The following is a 20,487-nucleotide window of genomic DNA, read 5'->3' as shown; positions in this document are numbered from 1 at the left end:
TCCTCCATTAGTGTATATAAAGCTTGATAGTAATGGTTAAATTTACCATTTAGTTTAAAAGTTGCAGAAAATGAACAACTGGGCAGAATTACAAAGGACCTAGAGAAGAATGGCTATCATTTAGAGATGGAGAATTCTGAGACAGTCAGTGACTTTTTGAATTATCAGTTACTTTATGTTTGGATACAATAGTCCTAAGGTTACTTTGGTCAGCCTGCCTTTGGGGGAAGAAGCAACAAAGTAATAAATAATGGTTGCTTCTGGAAAAGATACTAAGCATAGGAAAGGGTTAAAGAAGAAAGTTCAACTATAAAATTTGCTTCTCCAAAAATATTGCAACATATTACTGGTAAGGGATAAATATTCAAGATATGTTCATTATCATTTCTAATAAGAGAGATGCAGATTAAATCTGTAATAAGAGGCCATATGGTGAGAAAGGGACATATTAGAAAGATCGCAACAAGTATGGGTAAGGATGAAGAGAAAAAGGAACCCTATTAGACTGTTGAGAATGTGAATTGGTGCAAACTTTATGGAGAGCTATCTAGGTTTACCTTAAAAAACTAAAAATGGCAATACATATTGACTGGCAATCCCATTCTTGGGCATATACCCACAGAATTTGAAACCATCAACAAACAACCCAAATATTTCACAGTGTTCACAACAGCATTATTTACAACAGCTTAAGATATGGAGCAGCCCAAAAGTCCATTGACAGATGGCTGGATCTAGAAGATGTGGTATATACACAACATGGAGGAATATATAGCCACAAGAAAGTATGAAATGCAGCTATTTTAAACAAAATGGAGGGAAGTAAGAGAATCATGTGCAGCAAAGTAAGTCAGAAAGATAAAAACAAGTACTGGACATTTACAAATTCAATAACATAAAACACTTTCAAACTCCAGTGGACATCAATAAACATCCTAAAGGTAAGGGCTGGAGAGGAAAAAGAATAAGGGGATACAAAAGATGGAGGTAGGGGAAAAAATGTTAAAAGATATTAGTAAAAATATTTTCTTCAAATTGAATATATAAGCATATAGCATTACAATGAATTTTAATTCAGAGTAGTGGGAAAATAGTCATATGTGTAACATTATTTTTTTGTACTTTAAAACATTTTCATATGAAAAAAAATTGCACTTTTGAATCCACAATATTAATAATGTATTATTAAGCAAATAATTAATCCTTTAAAAGGAATCCTTTTCCTCAAGTACCTATAAGCAAAGGTAAAACCTTTACTAACATAAATTACGGCCTTTTATAGATTGATCCATTTGATGTGAGTAGAGATTTCAGATACACCTTCACAGTTATGTTTCCCTAATTGTGCTTCTGCCAGAACAACAACATATCCCAGGGTAGCTACTGTACCATTAACTTGGGTCTCAGATTGCATCATATGGAATAAATCCAAGCCATTTCCGCAGACTGGAACAAGCTAGGCAAACTCTAATTGACCCACAAGCTTTCAGTGAGAAAAGCAAGTATTTTCAGTTATAAAGTACTGAGATTTTTTAGGTTATTAATTATATGATAACACTGTAGTAAAAGATTACTGATAAAGGTGCTCTTTGTGATATTAAACTATAATTTTGGGGGCATACTCTTATTTCACAATAAAGATGTATAAGAAGTATAACCATATTAATATATATACTTATGCAAATTAAATTCAGTGCTATTTAAATACCAAACCATACAATTTTCCTTATCATTTAGGCAAATCCCATCTATATCTACATGTTAATAGTTTTTGCATAAGTAAAATATTAAATATATTTTGAATAGATTTATACAACCATTAAATACTTAAAAATTAGCAATTTAAAGTTTTCACCTTCATTTGGCAGAAAAAGAAAACTTAATCATTAACTATGCTGTTATTGGTCTGAAAAAGAAAATAACTTACTCTAATTTTAAAGGTTACACAAGCACTATTGAAATATCACTGTCTCTATAGTATACACACTCTAATATAGTTATGGCAGAGACTTAGAGCTGTTTATCAAAATCCATTTCTTCTATATCCTGGAAAACACAGGTAAACTATGTCTAATCAGTGATTTTCAGACACTTCCAGGCCCAGCCCATAAAAACCTCCCACATATACTCCTCCATTGCTTTTTGTTCCTACCAGTTAACTGTGCCAATGAATACAAGGTAAGGTCATCATGAGTTCCATGTTTTAAAGACAGCAGGTCATTGTCAACCTGGGTCCCTGGTCATTGTCATAAACAATAAATAAACTGATATTGTGTTTGTACTATTATGAATTTTGCTATTTAGTTATACTTACTATAACACAAGATGCCAATAGTTTACCTACCACCTAAAATTGGAATTGTCATTTTTAAGCTTTTATGATCTACTTGCATTCATATTACAAGTATCACGACATGAAAGTATGCCAATTCCAAGCAGAATGAGTTCCATATATGGTGTTCACTCCACTAGAAATTAAGATTAAACAAATAATATTCTCTTCATAGTTATGTAAATAATGTGTGTATGTGTGTATAATCACATGTATCTTAATACTTAAAAATTAGAATTCTGACAAGGAAGATACAAGTGACAATTTTCTAAGATAATTACACCAAAAAGTTGGTAATACGACCTAAAATGCAATGACATTCTCTTACCATCTGGGCCACGAGAAACAGAAATCTGTTGGATTGAAGATGAGGAAGCAAGTTTGATGGGAACTTTGCTGAGCATCTTCTGGGTTTTAGGCTCTGGAATTGCATGTGCAAGATCTGTATCATTAATAAATATCTCAGAGGAAAGCAAAGTTTTATCTGGACTTTCTGTTGTTATCTGAGTGACTGCATCAGACAATAATTTTCCAGAAAAGGTTGAAAACGGTGTCTTAATCTCCTCTGAAGGTCTAAACAAAATAGACAAAAGGAAATAGTAGGTCATATCCCTGACTTATCAAATATCATAGTCTTTTTCCAAAATATTCAAGGAATATTTAAGTAATTTCAAGGAGTATTTTGTGTAGACACATCAATCTCAAATGGTTCTTTCTGTTAAACTTCATTTTCTTAAATACTTTTTATTTGTGATTATGCATGAGCTTAATTTTATTTTAAAAGCTTTTAATTTCAATTCAGAATGCTATTAAGGAATTTAGCTGTATAAAAGATACTCTTCAGTTGATGTGAAATATGTGCATTCCTTCTTAAAAATTTGCTAGAAGTTCACTATAAATTAGAGTATACAAACATAAACAAAACCCAACACCTTCCTTCAAGGAGTTTCTGTCTTGGGGCAGGGGCAACAGTTTTTTAAGGTTGCAGTTAAATATTAAGATTATAAAACATTCATATCAAAACAGAATGGAATAAACAAATGATTGAATAAATAATAGGAAGAGAGACAAATCCTGCCTACTGAGGAATTTCAAAAAATATGTGTATGTTCTGTAACCTTAGGATGTAAAGTTTAAATTCTCCCACCCCACTTGAGTATGGGCAGGACTTAGGGGCTGCATTCCAAACAGCAGAGAAAAAGGAGAAATAGGAAGAGTAACTTTACAATGGAGAAACCTGGCAAACACAAACATGACAATCCCAGTGACGTTGATTCCCTTCATCAGTGATACGATACATATATTGCATAATCTCTGCTGTGATGTGAGAAGATACTTTGCTTCTGTGATATTCTTTACTAAAATCCACAACTCCAGTTTAATCATGAAAAAAAAAAAAAAAAAAAATCAGCCAAAACAAGACTGAGGGATCTTCTACAGAATACCTAACCAGAACTTCTCAACATTGCTAAAATCATGAAAAACAAGGAAGGAATGAAGAATTGTCTAATCCAGAGAAGACTAGTAACTAATTGACATGATAGCTCATTAAAAGGAATGTGATACATTGGACTGGGTCCTGAAACAAAATGGTCATTAATGGAAAAAATAGTGAAATCCACATAATAGCTAACAGTAATGTCAAATGTTGATTTCTCAATTTTTGACAAATGTACCATGGTAATGTAAAATGTAGAAAGTAGGGAAAACTGGGAGAGGAGTATAATATGTTTGCATCTTTTCTGTAAATCTAAAATTGTTCAAGAAATGTTATTTTTTTTTAAATGGAGTAATTCAGGATTTTATTATATTGTATTAATATTGATATAACAAAAACAGAAGAACTTCTAGATTATACCCTATCTGTTATTCACTAACTGAAAATGGCAATTATGAGAAAGAAAATAGGCCATTTTCTCTTAGGAATATAGGGGCAAAAATCCTAAACAAAATATTGGAAACCAAATGTTATATGGGCACAAGAGTATTCTGTGGGCTTCCTTGCTTTATAACAAATACACACAAGTAATGTTTGTGTGAATCCTACCAAGATCATTTATTCCAGAAATACAGGTAAGCATTCAAAAATCAATGTGATTCACCACATAAATAAAATAAAGGCATATGACCATGTCAATATAATCAGATGATGCATCTGATAAAATTCAGTAATTATGAGTAAAAACTCATAACAAAGGGAAAACTACCATATTTATAGTGAAATATGGAGAATGCTCACTGTAAGATTAGGTACAAAATAAGAATGCCAACTCTTACCATGCCTATTTTTTATGGCACTAGCAGGAGGGCAGGAAAATGAGTCATAAGGATAATAAAGGAAGAAATAATTCTGTCATTTTTTATATTTGATATTAGGCACATAGACAACCCAAAACAATCTGATAGCTTACTAGATTATAATTAAGTTTTTAGAAAAGTTGCTAGATGATATCAAATTTCTAAAAATCCACATTTTTCAGTGTCAGAAAAGTGGTAAAATTAAAAGTAAAAAGATATGCCATACACAGTCATCAAGTATCTAGTCATAAGTATACAAAAGATGTAAGAACTCTAAGTGGAAAACTATTAATAGAGAGAACATACAGGTAATTTCTCTCACAGATATAAATTATCCATAGAAAGAAACTAAAGATGACTTCCACTTCCAGGCAGGATGTAATAGATAGCCACAAGCCACTACACCTATTGCAACAAGCAAACAAAATGGGATACATTACAAAACCATAGTTAACAGTATCAACTAAGATACTAGAGAGGGGCATTTTGGAGCTTCTGGGAGGGGCCTGTTATAAGCACACATACAACACTGCAAAAGAAAAATCATTGGATCTTTGATGAACCCATGGGTTGGTATGATGGAAAGAAATCTAGCAGAATGCCGAGTTCATTTCTCCCAGAGGATATTTCCCAGTGTTAGGTTGGTATGGGAGGGTGGGGAATTGAGTCAGAAAAGCAAAGTGAAATCTCCATCATAATTATGGCACTAATAAACGACCAAGTCCCTAGACAGAGGGATCTCTGACAAACAAACAATTAGGTCTTATCCGCAAGGTATCTGTCAGATTTTGAACTTGCATAAGGCTGGAAGCTAAATAACTAACGTCTGAGGGAGAGAATTTTTAATGGTAAGGAATTAGAGACTTATCAGACTCCCAATACAAAAACAGAAGTGCCACCTTCTAGGAGGTAGAACGGAGAAACAGTAATGTCATTTGCAATTTTTGAGTGCGTCTGAGATAATTTTTCACTGAGAAAGTTTAAAATAACAAATGGGTAGCTGGTCTTCTCTTACATTTGCCATATTACAAATCTGTGCAGAATGAGAGTCTGTAGAGGTGAACTCGAACATCTCAAAGAGTGAACTATGTTACCATATTTAATTACCAAAGAATCAAAGACCTGTCAGGCATAAAACAAAACTCCAGAGAGGTCACACATCAGGAAAAATCATAAGTAGACTGAGTCAACCAAAGCGCTAACCGAGATCTGACTCAGTAAAATACCTGAAATGAATGAAGTAATTAACCACTCTATCTGATTAACAGAGAAACAGGCAAATCCTCTCTGGCTAATGGTAATAACATGCTCACTCTCTGTGATTTTTGTATTTACAATGTCCAGCACACAATCAGTAAAACTTGTAAGGCAGAAAAAAAGTAAAAATCGAGAGAAAACAGATAGAAATGGATTTATAAAGGATTCTATACATTCTATTTATATGGGATACTAGAATTAGCAAAGGACTTTAAAATGACTGTTACTTTAATAGGAATAAAAGATGGGGGCAGTAGATTAAAATGTAGAGAATCAAATACAGGCAAATAAAATATAAGAGAACTGATCATCAACAGACCTGAGGAAATACTAAGAGAAATTTTAGTAAAATAATCCAACATAGCACAGTCCTAATCCAAAATAATAGAGCACTTAAAGTGAGTGTGTAATAAATACATACACATATAAACATGTCTTTTTTATACACATATGCTTATGTGTTATATAGTTATATAGTATTATATAGTTATATAGTGTTATAGTGTTATATGTGTTATACAGTTCATATATACACATATACGAAGTAGAATAAATCAACAATTTCTGGTGGACATTTTATGAATATGTAGGACATTTATGAATATGTATGACAATAAAAGCATAAACATCAGTAGCAGGTAATTGGAGTTAAACTGTTGTGAAACTCTACCACGTTCAAAAAGTGGGAAGAATACTAATTGTAGAGATGAGGGAGTATATTATAATCTTTAGCATAAATACTGAAAGTGATAGAAAAAAATGTAGTATCAAATATGACATCCAATTTTTTACCCAATATTAATTTCCTCCAATATTATAATATCCGATACAGGAGGCAAATCAACAGAGCCAATAATATGAATAAAAAGTAAATGATTAAAATAATGAAGGACAAACATGATAAACAGGAATAAGCAAAATGGCAGAATTAAAAATTAAATAAAACATAATAAAGGTAAATAGCAAAAATAAAACAAAAATTTTAAAGTTTAAAAAGTTAAAACCAACCATCTCAAAGATTATATAAAATGAGCTTAATATCCCAATTGAAAGATAAAAAATAAGACCCACCTCTATGCTATTCACAAGAGATGGTTTAAATAAGGTCACTGAAAGCACAAGAACTAAAAAAATGACATACCAATCAAACATTAATCAAAGATAGGCTATTACGACTCTTTCCCCTCCTCTTGCCTTTTAATTCTTCTCTCTTTTTTTTTTAAAGATTTATTTTTTTAATTTATTTATACAAGCACTGGGTACAGTCAGAAGCACGGGAGGGTGAGAGAATTCGCCAGAGCCAGAGCGGGGAGCAGAACAGGCAGGAGGACCGAAGTACACTGCTGAGGGGATCAGCAGGCGCGGCAGGAGAGGTCTGCGTGCCATGTGGGACACTCGTCGGTGGCCGGGGATCAAACCGGCGCTGCAGAGGCTGCGGGCAGCTTGGCAACCCAGCATTCAACCGCTGCACCACCGGGGAGGCCCTAATTCTTCTCTTTCTTTTATCTTTCCCTCCTGAACAATCAAATCTTAAAACAGAACACAAGCTGGGCGTCTATAGGGGGTGACCCAGAATAAGACAAAGCCAAAGTGAAGAGGGTACCACCCATGTAAAAGAGTAGCCTAATGAGGGCTATCGGAATCCAAGAAGGGCAAGGAAGAGAATGTCTGTGGAGGTGTGGCCTGGTGTGCAATATCAGAACCTGATCAGGAGTAGCAGATTCAGCTTGGCATGTGAAATTAAAGAGCCCAAATAGATGAGGAAGGTGTCTCTATAGTCGGGTAGCCTGACATGGATCGGCAGAGCAGAAGGAAAGTACAGGAAATATCTTCATAGACAGGCAATCTGGGTTGGGAAGTCAGATCTCCTGTGGGAGGAGGAGAGGGTCATCCAAGAGCTAGGGGGTGATCATTTTGGTGGGTGTACCCAGAGAAAACGCAGGGTGGGAAGGACATCTACCACACAGTCTGAAGGGAAGCAGTCTTACCTGAGATGTCAGAGTCAAGGAAAAGAGAGTGTCCATATAGAATAGTCTGGCATCTTGAGTCAGATCCTGAATATGATAAAGGCACCCAAGGAGATGGGAGGCCCAATTGTGAGGTAGCAAAAGCCTAAGCAGGATGAGGAAGATGACCACACAGGAAAGTAATCTAGTGTGGAGCATCAGAGCCTAAGTGGGGTAGCAAAGGTGTCCACATGAATGGGATGAGCATTCTGATAGGGAGAGATAAGAGAACAAGTTGGGGAGAGGTTATATATGCTGAGGGGTAATCTAGCATGGAGTATCGAGCTTAAGCAGGGTGAGTAGGGCATCTACATGAAAGGTAATCTGAATGGAGACTCATAATCCAAGTAGTGAGAGCCATCCTAGCTGGAATCAGGATGATAGGAGAGATAGGAGATTAGTTACACAAAGGGTGATTGATCAAATAAGTAAATATATAAAGCATAGTGGAAATAAGGTACTTATACGTACAAAAAAAGAGGAAAATGTAGAATGAAACTCAATTAGAAATGCAAATATTGGTATAAGCTTATGATTTTTTATATGGAAAGATGCAGAAATAAACGTAAATGAGTATGTGTTTATGCATGTACATATATCCACTGAGAGGGCTGAGAAGAGTATAATGTGTACACCTAGTGCTAAAATCTTGGTTTCTAAATATCACCTCCCACTGAAAGAAACCAGCCTCCTGGGAAAAATGGGGGAGAAAATGTCTAAGATGACCCTGGGAAATCTTATGACAAAAAGCAAAGAAATGCTCAAAAGGTATAATAAGGACATGTAAAAAGGATATAGAAGCTAGCTTGAAGGGGATGTCATTGGCCACCAAATCAGTGACATTTTTGAGCATGAAAACAAATTACAGCACTAACATTATGTACAATATATTTAGCACCCAAACCAAGAATCACACTTCTAGGCATTTATCATAGAACAGAGTTTCTCAGCCTTGGCATTAGTGATATTTTTTTTTTAAATAATTCTTTTGTGGACTGTCCCATGTATTCTAGGATATTCAGCAGCAACCTGATGTCAACAGCAAACTCTTCACTACTTAATCAAAAATGTTTTCAGATACTGTTAAAATGCCCTTGAGGGACCAAAGCCACCCCTGGTTGAGACCCACAACCCTAGGTTGATAAAAACCTTATGTTCATGTAAAAATAAGCAAATGATTGTTCACATCTGCTTTATTAGTAATAGCCGAAAGCTAGAAATAACCCAAATATCCTTCAAAAGGCAAATGATAAACAAACTGAAATATCCATTCAACGGAATACTACTTAACAATAAAAAGAAATAACTGCTTACACATAGAACAACATAAACATATCTCTAGGTCACTGCACTGAGGTAAAAGAGCTAATCTCAAAGGCTATGTGCTGTACGATTCCATTAATATAAAGCCTCAAAGTAACAAAACCATACAGTAGGATAGCTTAACACTGGTTTCCGGGGCTTAAAAATGGGTAGGGGGAGGTGTATGAACAAAGGACATTCTTTGTAATTCTCTATCTTGATTATGGTGATAGGTGAATCTACAAAGTGATTAAACATCATGAAGAATTTATATTCAAAGAAACTGGGTACGTGAAGAAACTGATAAACTCTGATTAAGGTCTGTTAACTGTTTTATGCCAATGTCAATTTGCTGGTTTTGATAACATATTACAGCTATGTAAGATATTACTAATAGGTAAGCTGGAATTCTCTGTACTGTTCTTGTAACCTCTTGTGAGTCTATGCATCTTTAAATGCAAAGTTTAAAAAAAAAAGTGACAAATCATAACCTAGTGTATGATACAAGAAAGTATGATATTGGGCCTCCCCGGTGGCGCAGCGGTTGAGCGCTGGGTTGCGAAGCTGCCCGCGGCCTCTGCGGTGCAGGTTCGATCCCCGGCTGCTCCCCAGCCACCGGAGGAGGGTCCCACATGGCGCGCAGACCTCTCCTGCTGCCCGCTGCTCCCCTCAGCAGTGTACTTCGGTCCTTCTGCCTGCTCTGCTCCCCGCTCTGGCTCTGGTGAATTCTCTCACCCTTCCGCGTTTCTGACTGTACCCAGTGCATGTATAAACAAACAAACAAATAAATAAAATACGTGCCTCTCTCTAAAAAAAAAAAAAAAAAGTATGATATTGTACAGACATAAATAACTAACACAAAGGCAAAAAAGAGCAACTTTCCAGTAGAGGAATGTAGCAGCCACAATGTTACTAGATAATTAAAATTATAATGTTCAGCAGTGAGGCCAAAGAAAATTGTGTAACACCTGATAGAATATAATGACAACTTACTTTCCCTTCCTCCAAAATTTCCAACTTGAAACTAATCATGGAGAAACAGAACACAAGGACATTCTAAAAGTAAATGGCCATGGGCCTCCACGGTGGCGCAGCGGTTGAGCGCTGGGTTGCAAAGCTGCCCACGGCCTCTGTGGTGCCGGTTCGATCCCCGGCTGCTCCCCGGCCACCAGAGGAGGGTCCCACATGGCACGCAAACGTCTCCTGCCGCCTGCTGCTCCCCTCAGTAGTGTACTTCGGTCCTTCTGCCTGCTCTGCTCCCTGCTCTGGCTCTGGTGAATTCTCTCATCCTCCTGCGCTTCTGACTGTACCCAGTGCATGTATAAACAAACAAACAAATAAATAAATAAAAAGTAAATGGTCTTTAAGCTTGGTCATGAAAGTCAAGGAAGAGTGCAGAACTATTACAAACTGAAGAAAATGAAAGAATCATGACAACTAAATGTAACAAGTGATTTTGAACTGCTTCTTTTTGTTATTAAAAAAAAACTTATTGGAACAACTGGAAAAAAAACAAAGTTTCTGGAATGGACTGATATTAATTTCCTTATTTTCATGGCTTTATTGTGGTTATGAAAGAGTATGTTCTTTTTTTTAACTTAAAAATAACATCTTTATTGAAGTATAAGTCAACCCAATGTGACCTGTCTTAAGTGTGTAAATAAATGCATACAGTTGTGTAACCACCACTGCAATCATGATTTAGAACATATCTATGACTCCCCAGAATCCTTCATGCACGCTTGCATTTAAGCTCCTGACCACTTCAACACCCTGACAATGACTGATATTTTTTTTTTCTTTTTTTGGGAATAGGTCATTTTATTACAAGTTTGCTTTTATGCCTTGATGGTTTTTTTTTTAATGTTTTATTTCATATAATTCTTACATCATTTTTCATTTTTGCACAATGTATGCATTTTCATTTTGGTTATATTCCCCATACACTTGCACCCCCCCTTATTTTGACCCTAATCCTTCCTCTCCTGGTGGGCCCCCCCACGCAGTGTGTCTCTGGTTTATAGTTGCTTGTTGATTTTGAATTTTACTTTGTATTAATTAGTCTTTATGAAAGAATATGTTCTTTTTATAGAAAATGATATAGTGAAGGAACAACAGGTCAACAACTTACAAATAAATGACTAAGGAAAAACAGGAGAAAGTCTCAGATGTTGATTAAATAAGCACATGAATTCAATAAAAATGAAGAATTCAAAGTAATTCTTAACCAACTAAACCAGATATATACAGACTATTAGTACTCAGCAACTGCAGAACACACACTCCTTTCACTCGCATAATGTCAAGATAAAGATGTACCAGATCACCAAGCAATTCTATAATACTTTAATATACTGAAATCATTTAGGAAATAATCTTCAATGACCACAGTGGAATTAACAATCACAAAGTTCCCATCTAATTAGAAATTAGGAAACACATCTTTATATAGCCAATGGAACAAAGAAGCAAATATAACATGAATGAGAAAATATTTTTCACAAAAATGAAAAACTACATAAAAATCTGGTAAAAGTATCTATTTTCAGAAAAATTTTAAAAAGACCATCAAATTAAAATCTAAAAAAGAAGAAATAAAACTGACAAAATATAAACCACACGCTAGAGGTTCAACAAAACCACAATTATTAAAACCTTAGAAATATGAATAAATAATAAGAGAAAATACAAATTACCAATATCAGATATTAAAAAAAAAAGTCATTGGAGATACAGAACTGGAAAGGATAACAGAATAACTTATTTTTTTAAAGATTTATTTATACATACAAGAACTGGGGTGTAGACCAGACATACAGGGGGTGAGAGGATTCACCAAGGACAGAGTGGGGAGCAAAATAGGTGGATCCATTGAAATATACTGCTGAGGGGAGCAGCCGTGAGACAGGAGAGGTCTGTTGCACCATGAGGGTCAGCTCCCTGGCAAGGACTTGAACTCAGGCCACAGTGGCTGGCAATAGCTTGCTAGTGCTGAGGCTTTAACCCCTGTGCCACTAGGGAGGCCCCTGCCTATATTTTGACAACTCAAAACAAATTCACAAAATTTCTTGAAAAATACTGCCAAAACTAACATCAAAAAAAAGGGGGAAGAAAATCTGCAGTCACATCAAATAAAGAAACTAAATATATAAGAAAACCCAGACCAGATGGCCTCATTGATGAACTATGCCAAACATCTAATAAAGAATACCAATCTTACACAAAATTTGCTTATACCAAAATTGGACATAACTTTCACAAACAAAATTACAGATGAGTTACCCCATATATAAAAAAAGAAAAATCCTAAAGAAAATATTACATATATTTATCTAGCAATAAAGGATAATATATAAGTTAAGAAATGCATATAGTAAATTCTACAACCACCACTATAATAGACACCCAAACTCATTTTTTTATGTTTTACTACAGACTTCTTTTAAAACAACCTCACTTTTGGTGTCACATCTAAATAGGCTGATAACAAAATCTGAATATGAATGCCTCCTTTTCTGGCACCCACACAAGGGATCTTTTCTCTGGTTCCACTTTTAAAACACTAAGTCCAAACCACTCCCCCTCTGCTTTGCCCAAGCCAGCCTGGACCTGCCTTTGCTCAACTTGCTCTTCCTAGGAGTCCTTTGTGTTAGCAATAAATTTCATCTCAAATTCTCTTGTTTCAACATAGGAACCAAATTTTGAGTTGGGATCCCATCCCACTTCTGTTTAGAAAAATGGAAGAAAAAAACAAATTTGATTTTTAGGCAAAGTAAATGAATAAGAAATTAACTTGTTAGCATTTGCAAGTTGGCTTGGCAACAATATCTCTCTATATAAGGAAACAATATATCTATATATACTATAATATCACTAAACAAAAAATACTTAGGAATAAATTTGACAAAATTTACCATGACTTGCACACACTGAAAATAAAAACATGCTAGTGAGAAACATTAAATATGAGGAAAAAATGTTCATGCATGTGAAGACTCCACATAATTAAGAAATCAATCACTCTCAAGATGAATTTATGGACTCAATACTGAAAAAAAGTCCCAGGAGGCTTTTTGGGAAGAAATTTAGAAGCTTATTGTAAAATTTTATGGAAATGCAGATGAGTTAAAATAGGTAAAATAATGTTGAAAAGAACACAAAATATTAGCAAATCAAAGTCAACAACACATTAAAGAAGTCATGCACCCTGATTTAGTGGGATTTATATGTGTAATACAAAGATGGTTTGACATGTGCAAATCAGTTAGTTAGATACATAATATTAGTAGAATGAAAGATTAAAAAAATTTCAAAAGATGCAGAAAAAAATACAAAAACCTTTTATAATAAAAACTCAAAAAATTGGTTATAGAATGACTGTAATTCAGCCTAATCAGGCCATGTATAACAACGCCTCAGAAGATGAATAATTTCTGGGGCTCTGAAGAATAGCGTTATGGTAATAGTTTATGAGCTTCAATTCCTAAATATTCTCACCATAAAAAAAATAATGGTAATTATATGACATGATGGAGGTGTTAGCTAATGTTATGACAGTAATTATTTTGCAATATAGAGGTGCATCAAACCTTCACTTTGTAAATCTGAAATTTATATAACGTATCAATTATCTCAAAAAAGCTAAAAAAATTTTTTAAGGAAACGAAAGTACTTTGGAGAAATGGTTATTTACAGGGCTGAGGCAGGGCACAGGAGCCAAAAGCACCTGTTTTCTTTTTTTTTTTTATTTTTTTATTTTTATTATTATTTTTTTTTAATAGAGGCATGTTATTTATTTATTTGTTTGTTTGTTTGCTTTGTTTATACATGCACTGGGTACAGTCAGAAGCGCGGGAGGGTGAGAGAATTCACCAGAGCCAGAGCGGGGAGCAGAGCAGGCAGAAGGACCGAAATACACTGCTGAGGGGAGCAGTGGGTGGCAGGAGAGGTCTGCGCACCATGTGGGACCCTCCTCCGGTGGCCGGGGAGCAGCCGGGGATTGAACCGGTGCCGCTAAGGCTGCGGGCAGCTTCGCAACCCAGCGCTCAACTGCTGCGCCACCGGGGAGGCCCAAGCACCTGTTTTCAATAGCTAAAACTGAAACAATTTGAGTAGCCTATGTGTATATGTAGTTTTCATTGCTTATTAGTTTGTTTACAAACTAAAGCAACAGAACAACAAATGTAGAGGCAACAGAAACCTCAATCACTTAGGAGGGAGTGGAAAGTAACAATGTGGCCCATCAGAACAGTTAACAGACCATATCACGCAAATAGCCCCTCATGTACCAACCTCAGTAACCCTCAAATAAAAATTATTAGAAATAACATATAAGACAATGGAAATGAAACGTAAACAAAACATAAAAAGTCCTCAAAAATTAAAAAGAAAAGACAAACCTAAGAAAACAAAAACATTAAAAAATAGCAGTTAGCACTTATGTCTCAATAATCACTTTAAACTTCACCAATCAAAAGATGTAGAATGACTGAAGATTTCAAAACAAACTTCTGCCTTCTGCTGTTTACAAGAAACATCTTACCGAAGACAAGAGTTAAAAAGAGACTGGAAGATAGTTATATACAAAGCAAATGGCAGTGAGAGAGGAGAAAAGAGGAGAGGGAAAGGGAAGGGTGAGGTGGGAGGGGAGGGGGAAGGAAGGGGAAGGGTGGGGGAGGGAAGGGTGAAGTGGGAGAAGAGGAAAAGGAGGGAGAGGAGGAGGAGAAAAGGGGGAGAAAGGGAGGGGAGGAGGAGGAGGGTTGAGGGAAAGAAGAAGAAAGGGAAGAGAAGGCTATACTTCAATCTGATAAAAACAGACCTTCAATTAAGAAAGTTAGAGAGGCAGATACTATATTATGATTACAGGTTTAAGACAAGAGAAAATAACACTCATAAACACATTATGCATGAGACGATGGAGCACTGAGACACATAAGACAATAACAACTAAAGAGGTATTAACAACAATACAATAATACCAGGGAAATTTAATACACTATGTACAACAGTAGACAGATCAACAAGACAAAGTATAAAGAAGACTTTATCACTCTTTCAATTTCCATGCTTGTGATTTTCTTTTTCAAGTCATCTGTTTCTTCCTTAAAAAATGAAATCACAAGCATGGAAAGTGAAAGGGTAATAAATTCTTCTGAAAAACAAAAGCCCAAGTGTCCAGATAACCTTACAAATGAATTTTATCAAACCTTTAAGAAAGAATTAAGGCCCATCTTGCTCAAATTGTTTTTAAAAATACAACACTTAGTGGTCATGTGATTTGGAGCAAAATGTTTAATTTCCCCAAATCTTAGGTTTTATAAATCTGTAACTCTAATAAGTATATTGAGTATAAAATGACATAGGCATCCACTACAATGTCTGGTACATTCTAAACAAATGGCATTACCATTAATTCATATTTATTTCTTCTCATTCAAGGAATTTAGCTCCAAAACTTGGCATTTTATGACTGGGAAATTAAGTATTGTATATAAACTTGTCAATTCTAACATTAAAAAAAAAAGTATTTTTTTGTATCAATACCCTCTATTGGTAACACTAAAACCAGATTGGTCTTCTGTTTTTCCCCCAATGCAATTCTCAATAACTAACTTCTAAAGCTATGTGGAATCTTTCAGCATTCCAACTATTTTTCTTCTACCTTCTCACAGCATCTCCCACGTGAGTGTCAAAGATATAAAAAGGCTTGCCCAAGATGACAGTTTGTAGAAGAGCTGGAAAGAAGCTTCAAGATTTGAGGATACAGTGGTACATGGTGAACAAACTTTGATCTGATTAAATAGACTACATTTGAATGTCCATTCTGCTGCTTATAAAAAGAACTACTTGAGACAAGAAGCACTATCAGTGTCTCACTTTACCAGAGAGTTTGAAAGGATACCACCCACTTACCTTGTGTTGTTAACATGAATATTAAATGACATAACATAGGAAAGTGCCTCACATCATGACTACCACATGTGCACGTTGAATAAACATTTTTCCCTTCCTCCTTTCCAAGCCCAGTGTTCTCTACTGGGAAGAGGTACAAACATTAAGGTAGAAACATTAAATACACAGGGTAATCATGTTTAGCCATATTGTAGAGACTTGCATTTAATATAAAATCAAATTGACAAAATCTTGAAATTGGATTTAATAGTAAAAAGCTAATGCATCTATCCCTGAGCTGGATTTCCTTTGCTACAATACACTATAAAATGGAGCATCACATTGGAGTATGACAGTAATGTTGATACGAATTACTGGTAATGTTAATCTTGATAAATTGGCTTAAGAGATGTCTGCTGGAATCCTCTACTAGGAAGCAATTTTTTTTATTGTTGCAGAAATCATAAAATAAAGAGGGAGAGAGTGAGAGTGGGGGGGGTGGGCAGGGAAAGAAAGCAAGGGCAAAGACAGAGTGAGAATGAGAGAAAGGACTAGAACAAGAGCATGCGTGCATCCCTACTCAAAGCCTGGTCTTCAGCGCAGATATCTCCAACATAGCAAATAAGGAATTAGTAAATTGTACCACTGGAAGATCAAAAATTCTTTTAAAAGTAGCTCAACATTTTAAAATACTGCGGTCAGGTCTTGTCAAAAGCTCTTTGAAAGACTATACCACTTTCACATGTTCTCTCTTACTTAGGTATTTATATATCCCTTGATTAGTCAGATACAACCTCCCCTAAGAAAAAAATATACTGCCTTTCCCCCAAAACTTACATTTGCTTAAAAAAAACCCTTTATCACAAATCCCATCAGCTTGCTTGTTAGCACAATGAGACTTACCGATCTGCAGATACTGGAGTCCCTTCTGGATTGGAATATCTTTCCAAGTCTGAATTGTTCACTTGTGTTTGCCTTGAGGTTACTAACTGGCTATTCTCAGAAGGTATGATTTTCAAATCCTGAATGTAATTATCTGGAAGAGGAGACTGTACAACTTCCAAGTCCGGTGAAGATTTAGGTCCTAGAAATTCTTGATCCTGTGCTATCGTTTTACTGGTCAATAATTTGGAGGTTGGTTCCAATGATCTTGAAGATATAGTTTGCAGGTCAGAGTTAAACTCACTATTCATCCTTGTTTTAGAAGCAGGATCCAATGACTGAAATGTCTTATCTAAGGTTCCACTATCCAACTTGGAAGGAGTCTTGGGACCAAGAGTTATACGAACACAAGAAATTGCTTTTCTATTTGAAGGTGGAGTAGATGTAGATGTTACTACCGTATACTGATTTGAGGTTGGCTGGGAGACCACATTATTGGAGCTGGGTTCAACATTTATCATATTACTAATGTGTGATTTATGTTTATGTTGATTCTTCTTTTCTACTACACAATCCTCATCTTGAGGAAGGGAGGAAGGGTGTTTTCTTATGTGGTAATCTTTATTTGGGGCTTTGCTTTGTTCAAAGAGCTTACGTTGCTCAAGAAAAATGGAACAAGGAGTTCCTGAAGCTATACTATCCTGACCTTGAGGGATTGGTGATTCATTTTCTTTCATCTGATGCTCTACATGTGGGGCTTGTTCAAAGAAGTCTCGTTTTTCAAGAAAAATGTGACAAGGAAGGTTTGGAGCTAAATAATCCTGATGCTGAGGAGGGGGAGAATGTTTTCCCACATGATGATCTGTAGGTGGGAATTTGCATTGTTCAAAGAGCTCCCGCTGTTCAAGGAAAATGTGCGAAGGTAAATCTGGAGTTATAGTTATATTCTTCTCTTTTATGGAGGGTGTGGAACTTGGCCTGTCCAAATTAATGGGGGTATTGTTATCAGAAAAATGAACTTCCTTAAAATTGTGAGAATCTGCATGGGTACTGGGCTCAAAATGACTGCCTTTGAAATGTGATCTTTCTAAGAGTTTTTCTTCTTGGTGAGAAAGTTCAACAGGTAATTTTTGGTTTTGCCTACTACTTTCTGCTAAAATAGTCACAGTTTTATCTGGTGAATGACCCAAAGTTTTAAACGATGAAGGAGAACAGGTTCTCTGTTTTAGATCTCTAGGAATATTTTGCTCTTCAGTGAAATGAGAATTAAATACCCCCATAGATGCTCCAGTACATTGGCTACCTTCAGTAACACCAACCTTAAAAACAGAGGAATCTGAAATGCATTTAGAATGTCGGTGAGATGAGAAAGTGATGGAGGTAGTAAACTTTTTCATGGATTCTGGGGGCGGCATTTGTGATGAAGAACGTGATGGAAAATGACACTCCATTTCTTCAGATGGCAGCACACAAGCAGGATCTACTAATTCTGACAGCCAAGGGTCCATCTTTTCATGGAAAGGCATCTGAAGACCCTTGCTAATGTTGAAGTCATCAGCTGTAAAGTTTTCAAATGGGGAATGACTTTGAAACTGCAAGGAATTCCACACTTTGAAATGGGGGTTGTTCTGGTCTAGTGATTTGCAAAGATTTATGTGCCTGCTTCTCCATGATGAAGGGCTCCGTTGTCCTCTGATCATTTCTGAGGGTTCAGCAGATCTGAAAACACAAGGGTGAGTATCCAATTGTGGTTGTTCAGCAGTTAGAGTCCTGAAACATCCTTTCTCATGGCTCTCAATTATAATGTGACTACACACAGCTCCTGGTTTGCATCCTATTCCCTGTGGACTCCGTAAACCCTGAAAGATAAAAATAAATTCTTTTTACAGTACTACAAATAATTATGTAACAGTTTTACAACCAGGCTACGATTTGACCATGAAAGTCATGTTGATCTTTTACAACAAAAAAAGTAAAAAAAAAAAAAAAGAACAGACATTTATATATAGAATAAAATGGCTCATAATTAAGACCATAAAGTTAACTTCTCCTAAAAATTTTTCACTTAAGTAATGAAAGCAAAAACTACTGTTGTCTCCCAGCATACCTTTGTTATTTTATTTTAGTAATGCAGATCCCTTTCTCACATGACCAACAAACTGGAGACATTTGCAGTTACTTTTGCAGCTACTGTGATTGTATGATGAGGCTTACAGCAATAGGACATGTGCAAAAGTAGTTAAGTACAATTTCTGCTTTCTTTATTTAAAATACCAAGATGACCTCAAAAAGCAGAGTTCCCTTTCCTATCCTGGACTATCACATGAAAGAAAAGCAAAATCCTATTTTACTTAAGACATTGTGTTTTGGGGTCTCTTTGTTACATAAGCTTAGCATATACCTTAATACTTTACAACTAAGAATAGGAGAAAGAACTAGTACTTCTTCCTGGTATACAGAAGGATCAGTGCCTAAAACCAACATAAATATAAAATTTGAGATTTGTTTTACAATTAAAGTCATAATTTGGCATTCTCTTTAATCTAGCCACATTTGATTCCCTATATAAGTATTTTAAATTATGCTGCCACTTCCCATACAATGAAGTAGATTTACTTTTCCATGTTCCACCTGCTACATAAAACTAAAAATCCTGAACATTATTTATAAAACAAACATTTTAATGTAGAACAGGTAGACTGGTTAAGCATCTTGGGACCTGAGAAATGACATGGTGTGAGATTCCTGGATTTTCTTTTTACTTCATACATTTCACAGTTGGAGCTAAAGAAGCCAGCCGCCAAGGAACAAAGACACAGACAAAAGTTCTAACAAAAACCTTATGTCATTACCTAAAAAAAGCTAATGTGAAGTCTAGTAAAACAGAAAACTTTTAGACAATAACTGTTCAATTCAAGTCAAACCACATAAAAAACCTGTGGCCTCACCCACCCACACCCACCAGTGAGGGTAAAGCTAGGAGCCTAGACTTCCACTGTTAATAAGGCATCCTCAATATTTAAGCCAAGGTGCTACACAGATAGCCAAGCAGGAGTCCAGGACTTATTTTCTTCCCTGCACGGCTACCCTTGTGAAGTCAGTAGTGACCACCTGGGGAAACTGGATTTTCATACCCTCTCTGCAGTAATGAAATATTCCTTTCTTTCCCAATTATAAACTGGAAGAAAAGACTTACAAATGTCATATACAGTAAAAGGACTGTATAGACATATATAAAGAACACTAAAACCAATAGTAAAAAAAAAAAAAATCCACTCAGAAAAGTCACCATAAAACTAAGACATTTCACTAAAATAGGACAGAAATGGGAAATAAGTGCATGAAAAGATGTTCAACATTAACTATTAAAGATTCAAATTAAAACCACAGGGCCTCCCCAGTGGCACAGTGGGTTGAATGCAGTGCTGTGAAACTGTCCTCAGCCTCTGCAGCGTGGGTTTAAGTCCCGGCCAGCCAGGGAGATACCCACTTGGCACAACAGACCTCTTCTGCCTTGCC

General features: G+C 35.7%; 1 protein-coding gene across 7 annotated transcripts in view; it reads right to left on the bottom strand.

Annotated features, from left to right (window-relative positions):
- The window catches only part of ALMS1 (ALMS1 centrosome and basal body associated protein), a 136,101-nt gene that overhangs the window by 43,893 nt on the left and 71,721 nt on the right, over window positions 1–20,487 (bottom strand). For 6 of the 7 annotated variants that reach the window (XM_037527633.2, XM_054701731.1, XM_054701730.1 and 3 more), the window contains 2 exons: window positions 16,990–18,827; window positions 2,661–2,905 (listed from right to left, as the gene is read on the bottom strand). In XM_037527633.2, coding sequence (XP_037383530.1) covers window positions 2,661–2,905; window positions 16,990–18,827 — 2,083 coding nt within the window. Of the gene's footprint in view, window positions 1–2,660; window positions 2,906–16,136; window positions 16,231–16,989; window positions 18,828–20,487 lie in introns of those variants that run through there. The other variant, XM_037527631.2, reaches the window with a different exon arrangement.

Source organism: Talpa occidentalis, unplaced genomic scaffold, assembly GCF_014898055.3.
Source record: "Talpa occidentalis isolate TD23 unplaced genomic scaffold, MPIMG_talOcc4v2.1 talOcc4.5, whole genome shotgun sequence".
Lineage (NCBI taxonomy): Eukaryota > Metazoa > Chordata > Mammalia > Eulipotyphla > Talpidae > Talpa > Talpa occidentalis.
This window is presented reverse-complemented; position numbering and strand designations above follow the sequence as displayed.